This window comes from Chiroxiphia lanceolata, chromosome 21 (assembly GCF_009829145.1).
Source record: "Chiroxiphia lanceolata isolate bChiLan1 chromosome 21, bChiLan1.pri, whole genome shotgun sequence".
Classification (NCBI taxonomy): domain Eukaryota; kingdom Metazoa; phylum Chordata; class Aves; order Passeriformes; family Pipridae; genus Chiroxiphia; species Chiroxiphia lanceolata.
In genome coordinates this window covers 6,348,665-6,367,987 of record NC_045657.1, presented here as the reverse complement: position 1 = coordinate 6,367,987, position 19,323 = coordinate 6,348,665, and the positions used below count along the sequence as shown (strand labels likewise).

The 19,323-nt window shown below is 48.6% G+C and overlaps 1 protein-coding gene across 1 annotated transcript in view; it reads left to right on the top strand.

The window, feature by feature from the left end:
* Positions 1–19,323, top strand: part of COL27A1 (collagen type XXVII alpha 1 chain) — a 144,906-nt gene that overhangs the window by 111,000 nt on the left and 14,583 nt on the right. The window contains exons 38-41 of the mRNA XM_032708054.1: positions 12,219–12,272; positions 12,402–12,509; positions 13,995–14,048; positions 14,355–14,408. Coding sequence (XP_032563945.1) covers positions 12,219–12,272; positions 12,402–12,509; positions 13,995–14,048; positions 14,355–14,408 — 270 coding nt within the window. The remainder of the gene's footprint in view (positions 1–12,218; positions 12,273–12,401; positions 12,510–13,994; positions 14,049–14,354; positions 14,409–19,323) is intronic.

Here is a 19,323-nt window from a genome sequence, read left to right as displayed (position 1 = left end):
ACGAGGAGGTGAAATTAGCAGGAAATTATTCCTGAACCTTCAGTGAATATCAGGGGCCTGTGTGGTTTGCTTGGACGTCTGATCTCGGTGCCATAGAAAGGAAAAGTGTGACTGGCCCCGACATGAGAGCAGTGGGAGCCAGGCAGGGTCTGGCTGGGGCTCAGTCAGTGATGCCAGGTAGTGGATGGCTCTGCCCAGTGCCCCAGTGGGCTGCTCTAAAAGTCAGGTCCTTCTGGTTGAAATGTGGGGTTTATCAGCTTAATGGCATGGTTTATTCATTGTCATTGTTGTCGTGGATGTAATTTTTCAGAAGCATGGGGCTTGTCCTGCAAAGGGATGGCCCAGCTGTGAGTGGGATGCAGCCACCCTGACCGGAGGCCATGCCTGCCTGCAGCACAAGTCTCATCCCTTGTGCAGCTTCAGAACATCCCAGCTCCCACCCCACACATCCGTGGGAAAGAAATGAGTAGCCCATGTTTGGTGGCAGCTGTGAAATCCCAGCCTGGGATGAGAGGGAGGCAGCAGAGCAGGCAGGTACCGCCGAGCGCTGGGTGGATGCTCGGTGGTGAAGCATGTTGATTTTCCTTTTGGTGACGTTGTGGCTGGCTAAAAAGAGAGCAGGGAGAAGGGTGTGAGGGGATGGAAGCAGAAAAGGAGATGGATTTATGTTATTTTTGGGCTGAGGTTGGGATTTGAACACTGACTCAACTAGAAAGTGGAAACATTGGCTTAAAGCTGCGATGCAGCACCATAAATGTGCAGAATAAGCCTGTAGTCCTGTCCCAAATAAGGCCAGCCTTGGCCACAGCCCCCTGTACCCACAGGGAGCCCTTTCAGGATTGGGATCATACCATGGGGTGGTCCCCAATACTTCAGCTCCCTCCCAGCTGCAGGCTGGCACAGCTGGACAGTCGCCCTTCATGTGCTGTACTTCTGGCTGGTTCACATGTTTATGTTGTGCATGTTTTAAGAACGAATAAAAATATTAAAATCATAGAAATGCCATATTAAGTTATAAAATATAAAATATAGATTCTCTCAGACTCAATCCCTGCTGTTTGCCAGCATGTCCCTGGGAACATGATGCTGTTTTCTGTTTTATTTAAAAAAAATTTGAGTCAATGAGCCAAGATTCCTGCTCATAATCACTCCCTTTTGTTTTTTTTACTGCAGAGTGCTATATTTCCATCTACTATTTTAATATGCTTCTTTGTATATCCTTATGCCTAAACTCAAGCAGCCTTTCAGACCTGCACAGGCTCCAGATAGTGCTGCCTCCCCTGCCAAACTCCGTTACCTAATACACAGGCTGGTGTTCCTGTGCCTCACTCTGAGGTCATTCAAATCTGGAAGTCCTCTGACAGAAGTACAAATAATTTTTCTCTTCCCATTTTTTTCTTTTTGAGACTTCCATTCTACCTTCCCATGGAGAGTACAAATATCAGCGGGATCTCCCTTAGATAAGGTTTGCAGAGATGCAAACAACTAGAGATAACTTCAACCCCATCCTTTTCAGCTGAGGGATGGCAGCTGGAATATCCAGCCAAGCCATCCTCTGGAAGACATGCAAAAAAAGCCACCACAAACTGCACAGTGCAAGGGAGGCTTTAAGGCTGCTGAACAAAGAAAGCAAAAAATCTTGTCGTGGAAAAGTCGTGAAGGTGTTCACCCAAGGGCAAATGTCAAGGTGACAAACTCCCATGCAGGATTTGTACAGTGGCTCAGAAATTGCTTGGGGAAAGGTGTTGGAGGTGCCTGGACTGTGGGGAGGAGGCATGTTGGGTTTGGGTGTGCTGCAGATACTGTGTGATTACACATCACACATGTTGCATATGGTTTTAATACTTGCGATGTGATAGTGTTGTGCTGTCCAATACTCAGTTCAAATGGTTCAAAGGTTCTTCATCTTTAGCTATTACATCTTCATTTGGTCTCTCCTGGCATGACACCCAGGAGTCCTTACATCTGTGCTTCACCACATTCCTGCCTGGATCCACTGACGTTTTCCTGGGCTAGAGATGTTGCCTCTGCTCCAGTATTGGGATAGCCTGCTCAGCTACAAAGGGGACAGGGGAGATGTCAATGCCTCTGTGCTGTTCCTGGGAGACACACACACCAGGATCTGTGCAATCACATGTGACAACAAACTGACCTCCATCTGGGAGTTTTAGCTCATCTTCTGCTGCTGGAAGAGATTCATGTTAACTTGAGGAAGCTGATGCCCATCTGCAGCCATGGACACAGAGACAAGCTTTTACTATGCCTTGACTTGGCCCTGTTGTACTGGAAGGGACACACAGAGACATGCCCTGCATGGACAGCAACAGCCTCTGGAAAAACCCTTTTCACCACAAGTCCCTGCAGTAACACCACGTCTTGAAGATTTGTCCTTAACGCCAAGGACATGTTTAGTCTTAATCTTTATTTTGCTTATGTCTACAGGAATGTGGCACTTCACTCTCAAGTGTCCTCCTGACAGATGTAGGAAATGAGGCGCCTGATGGCTCTGAAATGATGTGACTTCACTGCTGGTACATTTTCAGCCCGTTTTGTATATTCTGGCCTGGGGCAGAGTCTCAGTGCAGCCACAGAACAGGTAGGAGCTGGGGAACTTGGCGGGACACGTACCAGCTCACATGCCATGTGGCAGTGGGCCAGCACAACTGAGGGAAGGAGATTGGTTCCTGGGCCTGCACAATGCTGGAGCTCCCTGGATCTGGCAGAGGAAGGGATGTAATGGAGCACCCTCGAAAACTGGAGAAAGCTCAGAGGGTCTGTTCAGCCCTTCTGGGTCATGCAGAAGAGAGACATTCACCCAGCAATCAATGGGATCAGCAGGGACACATCTGGCTTTGCTGGGCAAGGCTTCATTTTCCAGAAAGCCATCCCAATGCTGATACAATGCCTGAGCACAACCAAACTTCCCTCTGCACTCAGGAAACGTTTTTCAGGGATCGTTAGCTTTAATTTCGCTCAGCCATTTCCAATATTAACATATCTGAAAACCGGTTTCCACTGTGGTTTTGAATCTCAAACAAAAAGCATCAGGGAGGCCCCATCCGAGTCTCCAGGGGCAGTTTGTACGTGTTTCAAAGCCTGTGGATTTCAGCAAACAAACCTGGCAGCTGAGATGGTCCATGAGTCTCACAGCTGTGGCTGGCAGGGCTCGAGGCAGCTGGAGCTGAGATAAGTGAGTATCCTCTATCTTTTGGTCACTTTGTCCAAGTTCACACTGCTCCGTTCAGCTCCAGTTCCTGCTCAGTGGAGGAATGGGCCAGTTGCCCCCTGGTCATAAGAGAGACATCAGAGCAGAAGCGCAAGATCCAGTTGAAATTTCCAAACTTAAATCGGAGATGTGCACCTTTCCTGAGCTGCTCACCTCCTCCCAGTGGCTTCTATCTTCTTCTAATCCTAACTTGTTGCCTTCACTTGCCCTTGACTCTCTTCTGAACGTGGCTCTTTGTCCTCTGGTGGCTCCTCGGAGCAGCAAAGAGCTGAAAATCCCTTCCCCTTGTAGAGCACCAGGGTATCTGCATTCAGAGAGACTGGCTGGAGACAAACATCGGGGTCCACAGTGCAGGGAGCAGGAGTCATGCCCTGGAGATCCAGGTTTTCTCTGTGGGCCATGCAAGACAAGGATATGCCTCCTCAGTATGTGGAGAGACTGAAAGGTACAACAGCCTGTTGAACCCTGGCAAGGCACCCATCAGCAATGCAAGTGTCACAGTGTGGTTGGCCAAAATAAAAAGATGATTTGTCTGCCAACCTGTAAGGCTGTGAGGGGATGGTCCACAGAACCTGAGAATTACTGGAGAGGACCATGCATTCACAAAGGATCTGGCTGCCCATCGGTGCTGCTCGTGGCAACAGAGGATGGTAAGAGCCAGAGGCTGAAGTCACTGGTGTGGAACCAGCAACCTGCTCACAGGCAAGTGGGCCCTGAGAACAACCCTTACGCCCAAAAAGTGCTCCCCCCCACTGCTTCTCCTCTCCACCGATGGAAAATTCGGCATTTCAGCCCTTCCCTGGGAGGACAAGGGATCCAGCAGTGGCTGAGGAAGGCCCAAGCCATTTGGCAGCAGGGAGGTGGTGGGTTTCCAGCTGCGCTCCGTGGCTCTGCGCTGTGGTTTTCATAATGTGCCGGTTGTCATACATGGCAGACATCTGATAGCAAGGGTTTTACAGTTCCAGGAAAGCAATTGGAGAGCCTGGAAGTACTGAAATGCAACATGCTCCGAAACAAGAAAATCCCTCATTGTTCAGCAAAACTGGGAGTCGAGTTCTTTCCACTTCCTTTCTAACCTGAAATCCTATCTGCAGTGTCATTCAAGCCACGTCAGGACTCGGAAAGCTTTGAGCCAGACGCTCCAGTGGTCTAAATTGCCATAAACAATTACATCAGAGAAGGTCTGGCTGCATGTGCCGGCCCTGCTGTGTGGTGCAGATGTGCACCATCAGCCCAAAAGAGCTCGAAGGGCCATAAATCCTTTTGCTCTGGTGCAACAAGATCCAAAGTCCTTTCGTTTGCTCTTCAGGAGGGTAGAGTGACAGAGCTGGGCTGGGGTGGAGATCTGAGAAGGCTTTTTGAGGGAACTTTCAGTGCTTTGAAAAGGATCAAGCCACTCTCCAGCCCAGTACAGAGCACAGAGTGAACTCCTGGCTCCAGAACTGTGGTCGCAGACCCATCGCTCCCCGCACACAGCGCTGAATGGTGCCCCAAGGATCCTTCCCGTCGTGTTCTCATCTCTGCCCCATCTACAAACTATAATCCTGAAGTGGAAGGAGGACTTGCCAGCCAGGATGGACCTTTTTCTCTGAGCTAGCAGAGCTGCTCCAGCAATGGCACACTGTGGTCCCAGCCGAGATGAGGCTGGCGTGTGGGCAGAGCAGGAGCTCCTTCTCACCCGACACATTGCTCTAGTACAAAGTTGTCCAAACATCACTTACAGCAGAATTTGTCCCAGAGTGGTTTTTGCTCTTTGTTCTTTTCTGTTTCCTGCCACTGAAAACATGATTCAAAGGTTTTCTGCAACAAAGCTCCTCGCTCTGCTGTCGCTGAATCCAGCCATTCACTCTACACACATGAGCTCAGCGACAGCTGGCAGCACCACATCAGTTCCATGGCATTCAGCTCCCTGAAAACACTGAGGCTGCTGAAGGACAATCCTGGAGTCACTGCTGGTTTTAATCTCTGCTCTTCACGCAGGAATTCATGCTTTTTTTTTTTTTTTTTTTTGATAATGTGCTGAGCTGTTGTTTCCTGGAAAAGCTGTTTTTCGTGCCCTGGACCGTGGGCTGTCTGTGGAGCTCTTACTTAAAAGAAGTTTCTTGAACTCCCTCAGCTGGAGGGTGTGGGGTCACCCACTGACTGAGCAGGGGAAGGAATGGAGAACACTGGACTCGGTGTGGGCTGTGACAGCCCTGCAGGGTGTCAGTGGTAACTGAGCTCCTCACACCCTTAATCTTAGCAAACGAGTAGTGTTACTCCTAATCTTGCCCTTGATTAACGTGTTAGGAGTAGGTGCACAAGGTAGTAAAGTGACTTGCCCAGGGTCCATGCAGGAGGTCAGTTGGTGGTCGAGGGGGACCACGAGAGGACACAACAGGCCATACTTGTCCTGCCCTACAGCCTGTCCTTTCCAGGAGCTGCTACATCAGCAGGGACAGATCCTCTACTGGAGCCATTTCCAGGGCTGAAGGTGCTTGCACTTGGCCATGGTGTGTCCTTGTGTCACAGCCTTGGGGTATGATTGCTTATGCCCAGCACTATCCAGCAAAGCCATAGGCAGGTATTTGTCTTACATCCAAAACCAAAGGTGAATCAAGATTCTCAGGAATGCAGTCAAATGTGCTTTGAAGAGGATGAGACCAAGGGTCAGGGTGATGCCTCTCTGTGGAGCTGCAGTCCCAGGTCTCTCTCCTTCCCCTTTTAGAAGCAACATGGTCATCCCTGGGCACCTCTGCCCTGCAATCAGCTTCTCCCCATGCTTCGATAACCAGTGCATTGCAGGTGGCCTCAGGCTCAGCCTTTTCTGGGAGTCTAAACATCCCATTTTATGGAGAGGTGCATGCTGGATTTTGTTGTTTGGGAGATTTTATTGTGGGGGATTTTTTTTCCCCCTTTTCAGCTATTCTGCTCTCTGTGACTCAGTCCACCAAATCCACTGAAGCCTTTGGAGTGGACGTGAGTTTCCTGTGAGCCCTGTGAACCCTACAGGGAATCACAGAGCTCTCCCAGTCCCCAGGGAACCACTGCTTGCAGCAACCCAGGCTGCTCTCCAGCAGCTGAGGGGCCGTTTCGCCCTCACAGCGAAGCTCTGCTGCTGGGGCAGGCAGGCTGATCCCAGCTGGTCTTCGTTTAGAGTTAATAGGAGTCAAAATGAGCCAGAATTTGAAATAAATCCCATAGACTTGGCATGGTTTCTTTCCTGACTCAGAGTAAGGAGACGCACTTTTTGGGCAGTTACTCCAAGATTCCCCTCCTTATTGCAAGAGAGGATTTCATTCCCCTCCTCTTCCACAACCCCAGGGCATCTGTGTCCTTCAAAAGGAAGATATTAACCCTTAGTGTTTGGGAGAGTGTAAATCAGCATTGTGCTGCCCAGGTGCTCTCTCTGTTCCTTTCTTCCCCGTTGTCAGCTTCCAACACTGGCTAATTTTTTGGAGCATTTTGATGTCATCATGTGTGAAAGCTTCACAGCTCGGTGGGGATGAGGCCTTACGCTTCTCCTGCACTTCCCACTCATCCATCAAGACTTTTAGTGGCACTTTTGTCTCTTATGCTTCTTTAGAGATGAGGAAACACAGGCAAAGAGAGGGGGAAGAAAAGGGATTTTCCCAGAAACAATAAATTAGTGGCAATTCAGGGCTATCAGACCAAACTAGACCAGCTCAGAGCACAGAGCACTGCTCTGTACATGATTCTCTTTGCTGCCTTACACTGTGACTGCTTAGGAACACCAGGTTAAACAGACCTCCTCCTCCACAAAACCAAAAGCAGCAAATTTCAAAGCAACAGCTGCATGCAGATAAGAATTTGCACTAAAGCAGAGAGTTTGGGATACAAGATTTTGGGGTTGGATTCCCATTTAAAGTCGAAGAGCTCAGCTGAAAGGAAAGTCAAAGTGACTCTGGCTGTAGTCTTTTCCAGCCCAGACCTTTTTATAGGATTTCCCCAATTTGCTGTTCCTTTGAATGCAGCCAGCCAGCTCTACCTGCACTCCCCACTCGGGTTTCCACAAGCAGGCCAAGAGCCCATTACTTCCCAGTGATCCCAGTGAAACCCTCTGAACCTCACAGTACAATCAGGTCTTTCTTCTCGAGAACAGTTGAGTCTTTCTTCTTTCCCCATACTCATTCAGGAGCTGCTGCCCTGTCTCCTCCCCTTCCAAACTACTGCTAGGCAGAGTGATTATGAAATGTGTTTCTTATAAATCCAAAACATTTATGTCTTCAAATGCCCGGCCCCAATAATCCCACTAATTTCCTGAGTGCTTGTGAACTGTCCTCCATGGGGGGAGGCTTCTCTCGATCAAAGTTTATTAAGTGGAGGTTCTCATATGGAGACATTGCTGAGCGGTAGGAAATTATATGGGGCTTTTTCATTTCCCTTTAAATGAGCTCACTGGCTGGGCCTGGACAATATGGGCATGGTCATCCTATGGTTCATGCTTCCTACCTTTGTTCCTGCTTTAGTTTTCCTGCCCTTTCTACATCCACTGTCTCAAACTAGCACTTTTTTTTCCCCTGTCACAATAGCCACTTTTTTTTCTTTACTCATTAGCTGTATTCTGGTTCTTCTATTTCTTCCTGCCTCGTTTTTGGCTGGGAGGAGTGACCTCGGACCTTCATTCAGTGACACCCAAAAAAAAATACACTCCTGCTCCGCAGCAATCCTGAGCCTGTCTGAGACAGGCTTTGGGAAGTTCTCCCATCAGTTCTGTTCCCTTGAGAGCTTCCCTCGTGTGCTGTGCTGTAAGGCTGCAAGGGAAGCAGGAACACATCCACTCTCTGGAATGCCAAGAGCCACAGTTCCCCTGAGCCAAACCAGGATGGTGAGTCACATCTCTTCCCTGGACCCAGTGCCTGTAGGCAGAGCATCACTGGGTGTGGGGAAGTTTGGGTCAGGATTTTTCCCTGTTTGTTGTTTGGCTCCATTTGGGCCATATCTCTCTGCAGTTCATTCAACTTCCTTATTTTGTTTTTCTGGATTTTGTTGTCGGAACACAGATTTCAACTGTTGATGTCTTGAGAATTTAAAGCTGAGCTGCTCATCTCTTTGCTCCCCGTAAATGTTACTGCTGTGCTGTGCAAGAGACCTGACTTTGCTGTCAAGGTCATCAGCAGCTGAAAACCTCTTTTTTTTCTTTCAAAATGAACTAATTTGCATTAAAAAATAAACCACCCAGCTTTCCCTTAGGGGAATATCTAAGGCCATATTAAAAAAAAACCTTTATAAATCTGAGTCCTTAGTGAAGATGGCAATGAAATTCCAAATGTGCTAGACCTCAGATTATAATTTTTTTGCTTCCCTTGGATATTTTGGCATAGCTGAAGGCATGTGACTTTGTAAAACTGCTGGTTTCCACTGTCCCTGGTCACAAATACCTTCATCATCTGGAGGCACTGATATGCTTCTCTAGTGAAGAATGCAGCATAAAAAGAGAAATCACCATTTAAAAATAGTTCTGCTCAAGGAAGAAGCTTGGAAAGAGGATTTGTTTTCTCAGCAAACCCAAAGCATACAACAAAATGTGTACAACCCCGAGAATAAAAGCATCGAGTGTTCAGTGCCTTGGCACACTAACCCAACTGATGTGAGTCCAGCAAAGAGAACTTGGATTTAATTATTTTGATGTGTAGGCTTTTGTACATCTTCTCCCCATCATTGCTATCTCTGCTCAAGAGAGTAGGAATCCTAGGAACCTTAGGAACCTCACAATCCTAGGAACCTTAGGAACCTCCTTCCTTAGGGAAGGAGGTACCAAATGGTGCTACATTCCTCATGTGCTGTGGCGACCTTGGATAAAGACACAATCTCATTTAATTTTTTTATTTTTATTTTTTTACCCCCTGATCTTTCCATCCCTGGACAGATGAGTCAGAAGAATGGAGAGGAAAAGGATTTGGCTTTTTTTGAAGGCTACCAGAGTTGTTGCTGGGCTTGTTATTCCCTGTATAATGTGTGGTAGTGCAGTGATTTCTGGGAACTGTGCAAACCCCTGCGTATGTGCCCTGAGAGCAACGGGAATTGCAACAGCAACCACATCTGGATTATCACAAATAGAGATATCACATATCTGGGAACCCCAGACAAGCGTTGAGCTGCCTCTAAATTCATCTGGGCAGAATTCCTGCGCTGTTGGAGAAAGCACATCCAGGAAAATCAGACACATGGTAGGCTTCCCACTCACCAGCAGAGCTCTCTGGCCAAAGTCCTAGAAAGCAGGCTGGGAGAGCACAGAAATATCCCTCCCTGATAGAGCCGATTCCGCTCGAGGAGGTGACTCAGGCTGCGAGATCTGAGCCACGTCCCTGCCCATGGTGTCACCAGCATGGTTTGACCCATTCATTTCTGCCAGCAAAGCTTTTAACCAGCAGACAGGAGTTAAGGGAGGCTCGAAGGAAGGTCTCCAGGGCTCACTGTGAGTGACAACTCATCCCACAATCGCTGACAGGAGTTGGAGGTGCTCCAATGTTTTTTCCTGCGGCGATGGAGAAGGAGCCACACCCCAGCTGGAGGACCCAGGAGAGCCTTCTGGAGAAGATGAACATCCCTGCTCCACGAGGCCAATGCGTCATCAGGGGAAAAGCCAGTACATGGAGTTTATCAGAGCCCATATCTGTTCTCAGGCTCCACCAACAGGGAAAGACAAGCTGAAGGAACCCAGAGAAAGTCGAGAAGCTGTTTGAACATGGTACAGTCTTCTGTGATTCAGGTTTATTTTTGGGTGCAGGACTTGCACTGTCAAAGTGGGGCTATGTTTTGTTTTTTACCCTCTCCCATGTGACTCCAGTCCTATATCTGTACTCCATGACTTCGGGTACAAGCAAGAACTTGAATGCTGGCAGATTTTAGGAGCAGTGTGGAAATTTTGTTTCTCAGATGGGAAGATTTAAGGCCTGAGCTTGTCCTCCCAAAAAGCAAGGACATTTCCCAGTGCAAGGTAGAAGCAAATTTCAGTCATGGGACTTCCATGGGAGATGTATCCAGGTGAAGGGAGACAGGCTGTACTTCAAACTCTTCTGAAGTAGCAGTGAGATCCTCGTGACCTCCCTGTGAATGGGATCCACCTGCCTTGCACAACAATAAAGGATATGTTTCATCAACACACTGGAGTCTGAATCTTTTACAGACAGTGTAACACACCCTCAACCTGGGGATGGACCCATAACATGGAAGTCTTTGTTTCAAGAGGTGTCACAGCACAGCAACTCAGGAGCACATCTGAGTGTGCAAAACTACTCTGCTGGAGAAGATCAAGGGCTTGGCCACCACCGGGTCAGGAACAGATTTAACTTAAAGCAGGCTTTCTCCCATTTGCAAGAAACATCTATTGCCTGTGCTTCCAAAAGCTCTTGGAGCACAGTCCAGGGAGACTGATGGAAAAACACTGTGCAACTAATTGGAAACCCCAGTTGTGTATTTATTCGTTCACATCTTGTTTGGACAGTGAAGTTTTGTGATTGATTCCACTACTCACTCTCCAAATTCTCAAGCCACTAAGCTGTACAGCAGGACCTGTGGGAGTTACTGCTGCTTCAGACCCACACCACGACCCAGGAGTGGGACTGCTCAGGGCCCTGGTACCAGCTCTCAGAGTGAGATGGGGGTGGCCATCCTGCTGTAAAGCTGGATGGGGGTGGCCATTTCTCAGGCTGATGCTTTCATTAGTGAGGATTTCTCTGTACTCCTGTCAAAAGTGTAAATCGTGTGGGTGACACCGGAGGCTTGGCACCCATCGTCTGCTGCGCCTGCTCAGCATCTGTGGGAAAGTAATTCCAAAAGTGATCTCTTGGAAAGTGGCAGCGAAAAATAGCAAACAGAAACCCTGAGCAGTATGGAAGAGACACAGAGCGGGGCTCAGCAGGGACCTGTCCTTTGTGAAGTCTAATATTGTTGGCAAGATGGGCTCCTGAAAGGGAGCTATTCCCTTTGGGGAAGTGAACTGGCACAATTCTTTAGGGCTATGAGGAGTCTGAATTGCTCCTTTGTGTTCAGAGCAGGCACTTCTAAGGCCCGTGTTTCAGATCAGAGTGAAAACCCCCTGATACGTCTCCCTTTATAAGTTGCTTTCATTCATCTGAGACTGCAACATCAACCATGATGAAAATTATACCTTCTTAACTGGGAGGAGGGGGAGCAGGGGGAGAGATGCTGGGCTGATGTGGAGATGCTGTTGAAAAGTTTGTCACAATTGCCAAAAAGTATGAGTTATTTTCTTCAGTGATACTTCTGCTTCTTTCTGTCAAATCCAAAATATTCTGTCTGCCTTGCAGCCAACAGGGTCAAACACTGAAAAAAAATGAGCTCCCTGGGCTCCCTGAGGAGAGGCTGCTGTATTTAGCTGCTCATCACAGATTAATTCTGTGGTGTGGGTGCAAGGAGGGGCAGCAGGTTCTGCACCCACACTGGGTGCTCAAAGCAGCCCAGCATTCCTGTCTCTGCTTGCCATGGCTCCCACCTGGAGTTTTGCATCCCACTCCATTTCTAGATGCCAGATCAGTATATCGTGGTTTCTAATACAGAGGGAAGGGGTTTCCAACGTGAGCAGAAAGCTGTGCATGGTAGGTGGATAGAGAATGAAACCACTGCCTGTTTTCACAAGGGAAAAATAAGGATAATTGCTGTGGAGGCAATGGTTCTACTGACAGCAGCCTAAAACCATATAAGAAGTGTCACTTTTCAACTGTGTTGCCCAATAGTCAGCTGAGCACGGAGATCTTTACACCTTTAAGAAATGAGGTTTCCTTCTCCTCCATGTGTTGGAGCAGCTCAAAACCAAACTCAGCCATACCCCAGCTGTAGGACCTGTGAACTGTGGTCTTAACTGCATGACTTCCTGGCCTCCTTGATGGCTTCCATGGGAATAGGATAGGGTGGGTGAGGATGCTCTCAGGGTTGAGTGTACCAGGGAAGTGGCCTGGGAGTGGCTGGTTGGGATATGACTTCTTTGTTTTCCCATTTCAACAGCTTTTTTTTTTTTTTCCTCTTCTAGGGACCAGAAGGGAAACCAGGAAAACAGGGGGAAAAGGGCAAGCCTGGCCAGAAGGTAGGAACATCTCCTGCTGAGAACATCTCCCTGGACAACCCTCTGGATCTCCTGATCCTTGCTCATCTTTCATATTTATCTGTAGAAGCAGCTTTGTCCTACACTAATGTCAGTGCTTTTGTTCTGCAGGGCAGCAAGGGCTACCAGGGGCAGCTTGGAGAGACTGGATCCCCAGGGAAGGAGGGGCCGAAGGGGAACCAAGGCCCTAAAGGATCCCGAGGTACCCTGGGACCTATGGTGAGAAGAGCTCTGCAAATGGTTGAACACAACACGCAGAAACGTGACTGGCAGTGGTGGGCACGGGCCTGAACGAAGCAGAGAGCCCAGCAGGGGCTTCAGAGCACAGAAAGGGAAATGCTGTTGGATTGGTTTAATTGGCCAAAAGAGCTTAAGTTGCTCTGAGCAGCACAGAAGAGACTCCACAGAGGTGGTTGGGTTGGTGCCCCGTGAGCCCAGCTCACGTTGCACCGTGGTGGTTTTTCACAACTCCCCAGATGGGCTGAAATAGCTGAAATATTGGGGATTTTTCCTGAGCTGAGTGAGCTGATAAGCTATTTTTTGCTAAGATCTTTCCCTCTGAGACTGCACACTCATGGCAAGAGCTGCTTCCAAGTCGAACTCTGTTAATATAAGGAACTCTGCCTTGGACTTCTGCCCTGTTTCTACACCCACTCCTGATCTACTTATCTAAAACACTTGGAGCAAGAAGAAATATAGCATGGGAAAGGGTTTGAGCTGGGGACTGAAGGTGAGGCTTTCAGAGAGAACAGTAATAATACGGCAGAGAGAGAAGAAAGTTAATTTGCTTTAGGCACATGAGAAAAATGCCTTGGGACAGAGCAGTAAGTAAAAGTAACCCTCATGCAATGCAGGCTGGTAAGGAAACTTCTTGCACTCTGGTAGAACTTAGTGAAATAGCAGGAGTTACTTATGAAGCAGGAGTCATGGTGGTGTTTCAGAGCAGTAGCAAATGAGTGATGGAGTGATGGTTCTGCTGATAGTGTTTCCCTGCACTAGAAATTATGGCCTCACCATATATTCTCACTTAATATTCTTTGGCAAAGCCTCCATGGATTATTTCACAAGGAAGCAAAGACACATCTAAACAGCAGCCTATGGGCTGGACACTTCTCTGTCGTGTGTAAAGGGCTTCCATCCACACTAAATGGGATTATATGGAAAGTCTGTGGCTCACTTAAATCAGATGATCTGATTTAAACCCTCTTGTTCAATCTGCTAAAGGTGTGATAAACAGCTCGTGCAGTGCCCTCATCACAGTGCAGAAAACTCAGTTCTTGGCTTCAGAACCCACACTGGAAGGTGTCCTCCCAACAGTTTAGGATTAGGTCATGCATGAGTGAGGTCTCACTGGTGGACTTTCTAGCACAGCACTAGTTTGGATATAGGGATGTTTCAAAGAGCAGATGAAGAGCACACAAATGGAGCCATTTCTGGTAGCAAATCTGAATGAGGTGGGGAACCTATTGCTGCAGGCTGGCAAAGGCATAAAACAGACTCCTGACCTCCCTCTCCATGTGTAAGAGGTTAAAGCCAAGCAAGAGCCCTACAGGTGGCTGCAGCAGAGCTCACAGGTGGCCAGGAGGAGGGGCTGCCACACTCCCACCTGGTGCTGAGCTTTGCTTTGCACAGCCCAATGCATCCTCTTCTCATGGGGTGACACCATGGGCTGCTCTCACAGTTCTTCTGTGCTTGCCTCTCCAGGGAGCTCCAGGAAGGATGGGTGCTCAAGGGGACCCAGGCTTAAAGGGTTACCAGGTAAGGGTTTTATTTTCATCTTCCAGCTTTTATCTGTTCTAAAATGCAACAAAATGGTCACTCCAGGATGTAAGTTGTTCTTAAACTATGATTTATTTCTGATCTCGAGTTTAGTTCTTTGTCTAGTCTCCATTTACACCATCATGGCTTCTCCATGTGCATTTGGTCCATCCCTGCCACAACCCATGTGTCCCTCTGAAGCTGGGATGCACCACACAGGGTTTGTGAGACCTGGCAGGGAACCAGGGAGGACTTTCAGTCCAATAGCTCTTTCCTACCTCCTCACATGCTGTCTGCTCTCCACAGGGACATGCAGGACCACCGGGGCCAATTGGACCACCAGGGCCAAAGGGGGAAAAGGTAAGTTCAGAGAGTTTAGCCATCTCATCTCCCCTTGGTGTGGAAGCTGGGCTGGCACAGAGATGATTGTCCTGCTGCCATAATTCCTGTGCATCCATGCTCTCCTCTCCCTACAGCAGAGGTGCCTCCTCAACTGCACAGTCACCAATGTAACCCTACAAAAAGCTACTAAATATACAGCTTTACCTCTGCAAATCAGTGCCAGGACGCACATGCCATTAGCAGGGTGCTTTCCAGACACCACATGCCCTTGTGCTGGAGGCTGAACCACCCAGTGTGTGTTCTGGGGGCACGTTTTTCCTGCACCCACAAAAATTCAGCTCAGTCCCCAAGACCAAAAGAAATCAGACTTAGTAGGTTTCTGTGATCAGGTCAGAATCACAGCCTGCACAAACGAGCTGATGTTCAGCACGCTGCCTTGTCTGTGCTGAAATCAGCCACCGCTGTTTCTCCTCATCACCTGCCACCCCCTCGCCTCGCTCGGCCCCCACCCCTTGACGAGCCCCCTTGTTGCAGCTGCCCTGACTCAGAGCCACGGTGGCTTTCCCCTGGTGTTTCCCACTTTTGCTGAGTCAGCAGAGCCATAACCAGTTCGGGCTGGAGCAGTGACTCACCCTTTAATGGTTTCCTGTCGGCGGAGCTGGACGGCCCAGCTGGCGTTGGCTGCTCACAGAGCTGATGGAACCCCTCACGTGCCTTCAGCAGCGATGCTCCCTCCCTCCTGAGGTCTCCCTGGAGAAAGCTTCAGGGAGAACTCATTGTGACCTTCCAGTACTTAAAGGAGCTCATCAAAAAGTAGGGAGCAACTTCCTACACGGACAAATAGCGATAGGACAAGGGGGAACAGTTCTAAACTAAAAGAGGAGAGATATAGGTTAGAGGTTAGGAAGTTCTTTACTCAGAGGGTGGTGAGGCACCTGCACAGGTTGCCCAGAGAAGCTGTGGCTGCCCCATCCCTGGAAGTGCTCAAGGCCAGGTTGGATGGAGCTTGGAGCAACCTGTTTTATTGGAAGATGTTCCTGCCCATGGCAGGGGAGTGGAATAAGATGAGCTTTAAGGTCCCTTCCAACCCAAACCATTCTCCCTATGATTCTCCCTTGGTGTGGGAAGGGAAGTGATGGTGATGCAGACTAGTCAATCATGAGGTCCCCATGAGGAGGAGAAATGTATGAACTCTTTTTGCTCATTTTCTACTCCCCATCACCAAGAGAGTGCTCAGCCTTGCCTCTGGCACACAGTGGGAGTGCAGCTGCAGTGCAGGCAGGAGCTTCATCCCTTATAAAATGATTTTATAAGGGCTTGTCTTTGCTGGGGCTTTGAATGCACCCTTTCAAGCTCAGGCTCCTGCTGTCAGGACACCCTGTTCACACCATGCTCTGCCTGGAGACTCCCTGTGCTGCAGCAGCAAACCCTTGTGCTGGTGGCTGGGAGTCACTGGGGCAGGGTGAACCCTTGTGCTCCACTAACATATTCACATGCCTCAGAATTTTTGCTTTGGGGAGGAACAGTGGTCATGCTGCTTTTTCTCTCATTTCCTGCTGCTGAGACACATCCGTGGAGGAACAGCTGGTGATGTTCCTGCTGCTCTGCACCTCCATCGCTGCCTTGCTGAACTTCCTCTCCACCCCCAGCCTTTCTAACTCTGCCCCATCCACCTCCCAGGCTGCACCTCTTGCTCTTCCAGACTTCAGCAGCATTCCTCCTCAGGTGTATTCCACTCAGTGGCCTTGTGGGGAGCGGCAAGTGTTAGCCAAGCACAACCAGCCCTGGATAATAATGCAAGAGCTCATGACCAGGCACACTGTCAGCTGAGAGCCTGCCCAGAGGTTTCTCACAGCCCCACTCTTGAATTTTGAGCATCCTGGCAAAAAGTTGTGAATTGTCACTACCAAAAGCAAAGTCAGTCATTGACCCTGCAACAGAAGGAATAAGGCATGTGCAGATACATGTCTCTGTTGCTGAAATTGCAGCTGTTGCTTTATTTGAAAACTTCTAAAGTTACCATCGTGAAAGCTCCCATAATTTCAGTTGGAAATGATCCCCAAATTATTAATCTGAAGCACTCAATGAAGCACTCAAGATATTCTTCTGCAAATGGACACTAAGAGCACTCCCTGAGTGGATCTGGTGCCAACAGAGTGCAACAGTGTTATGATAAATGAATTCTACATGCAAGTGTCCAAGTTGAAGCCTGAGGAGGGCACTAAAACATCTAATGCATCCTGCTGAGAGCAGTCAGCTCTGTTAATGGCCCCTGACAGCTGGATCTCACTCATGTCTCCCTGGAAGGCCAGCAGGTCTGCTGACACCTTGCTGGGCAGCAGAAGGAGATGCTGAGTGAGGAGAGCACAACATCGTGTGCTGAGCCTCCAGCACGGCTTCCTGCACCATCCAGGTGCTCCACAAAAGTCTTGCATCTAAGTTTTCTTATCCATCTTCCCTTATTTCCTAAGAGTTGCCTGGATCCTAGCCTAAGGATAGACAGATTCCTTCCCTCCAGGCATCTGTAACCTCTCCCACACGTGTGAACGTGGAAATGGAAGCCTAAATCTGAGAAATTAAGAGAAAATGGAAATGGGACCACGAGTGCTCTGTGAGCTTTAAGCAACTTGGTAAAAGGAGCCGTGCTGAAGGAGGATATGTAACTATGGGGAAGGTCTTCCCTTCTCCAGAGAAGAAAGCAGCTTGGTGAGAGGCATTGCTGTGGAATTCAGCTCCCCTGGCCATACCAGGCAGCTACTCCACCACATTTAATATGTTTGCAGCTCCTCAAAGAGGCCTTGCTCGGAGCAGACGCCTGCACTTGGCAGCTGCTTAAAGCAGTCCAGATGGGATCCTTTTAAAAATTACAAACTGGTGTATCTCACTTTGGGACAGGAGCCAACAACAACAAGCCTTCCCTTCTTCTCCATGCATTTTCCATTTGTATCCCAACATGTTTACTTTGCTGCCCTTTACTCTAACTTTTTTTCACTGCAACTTTCCGAAGAATTAGTGCAGACCTTTCATCTCCTTCTCGAGCAGCTGAGGCATCAGGAAGCTCTGGAGGAGCTCAGTTTTGCAGTCCTAGAGCTGACCAGGCTGCAGGATTTTCTCAGGCAGAAGGCAAGGACAAGATGGCAATTAGCCTCAAGGGGGCCCAGAGCCACAACTCAGCTTTGGGGAGAAAGTCTGTGAGTCTTGATGCTCTTCAAGGGTCCCCAGAATTATGAGCTTTCTTTGAGTTCATCACGCTCATCTCAGCTTCCAAATGGCAAAGGTGTTCACATCCTGTTTGGGAAGAAGGAATCAGTGCCAAGATTTCTGCACAGTAACACACACACACACACACTAGGATTTTTTTTTTTCCCCCGAGAGTTGAGAAATAGAGGCTTTGTTTCCCTTCTAGCCAACATTCCTTTGATAGTGGCTAGAAAGCAAACCAGTTGCCAGGTATTCTGCTTCTGACTTCAGGCAGCAAGTTCAGTAGCACTGGAAACCATCAGCAGAGCCTGTGAGGCTTTACTTTCCATCCTCTCCTCCTTGCCACCCAAATTTCTCCATCCACATTGCTCAGTACTGTATTTTCAAGCTCTCCTGGCACAGTTTCTCTCTATATATATATTCCTACTGCTGTGGCTCCCCGAAACCCCAGATAAGGAGGTTAGAGTTCCCCACCCAGCACACAATCTCTTAGGGACATAACCAGTGGGTCTCTATGAACTCCTGGCAAAGTTCATCCAACAGGTCACAGCAGCGGAGAGAAAAAATGCCATCAAGCACATAATGGAGGGAGATGCACTGAGCTCTCTTCTACCTGTTGAGGTGCAAACTGTGAGAGATTTTGCCAAATCTTGAGCCTCATTGAACCAAGCTGTGAATGGCAATACAGGTGCTCAGCCCGTGAGAAGTCAGTGTGTGTCAGTGTGTGTCTCCCAGTGGTGGCACAGCCCTGATTCCAAGCTGTGACCCAGTTCCCACAGAAAAGAAGCTCTTGTCTCCGCCAGTATTGTCTTCTCCCAGAGGCAGGACCATCAAGACATTTCCCAAGCATCCTTACTACCAGCAGCTGCAACTCAAACAGGAAAATAACCCGGGGAGAACATCAAAAAGAATAGTAAATACACCAGAGAGGGTTGGTGCAATCACTGAGAATTACAGAAGTCTGTGGAAAACTTGGCACTGCAATGTCTGGAGATTTGGATGTTCAAGGCTCTAGGAGCACCCCAAGCACACGAAATACAGCAGCTTCTGTGACAGAACCCCCCAGACCCTCTCTGTCCAGTAGCTGCAGCATCAATGAGTTCTGAGACATATTCATCCTGAGGAGCCAAAGTGCCAGAGACTCTTATGCAGAGGAGTCAAAAACTGGAGGAGCTGGAATGCAGTGGTCTTCCAAGGGGAGCAAAGAAACAGCCATCTCTGAGCTGGACTCCAGAGAAAACAGGACACCGTGACCCTGAGTGACTTATACACAGAATTTGAAAGGATAATGTCTCTGTTAAGTCTTAAGGGATCTCTCTATGGATGTTTTAGAGAGACCTCAGCTATAAATAATCCGGGTGATTTTATCTCCCAGCCAAACCATGAGCTCTGAGCTTGTGCTGTGGAGCATCCCATCAAGGAGAGGAGTGTGGAAGGGGCCAACCCTCTCACCTGGCAGTGGCAGACAACCCATCCAGACCACCCATGTTCCCATGATAGCCCACGCAGCACTCAACAAGGGTGGGGAAATGCTTGATTAAAGAGTTTGGTTGGGCTGTCAGCAACAAAATTCAGAGGCAGGGAGCTATTTCCCATGTTGTCGTAATTACATCCTTCTTGCTTAGTTTTAGGAATTGTTAAAAATAACCCTTTGCACCTGGTTCCTGGGGGGGGGGGGGGGGGTTAGACCAGGCAGAAACAACCACCAGAAACCAGGAAAGCAATGAGAGGA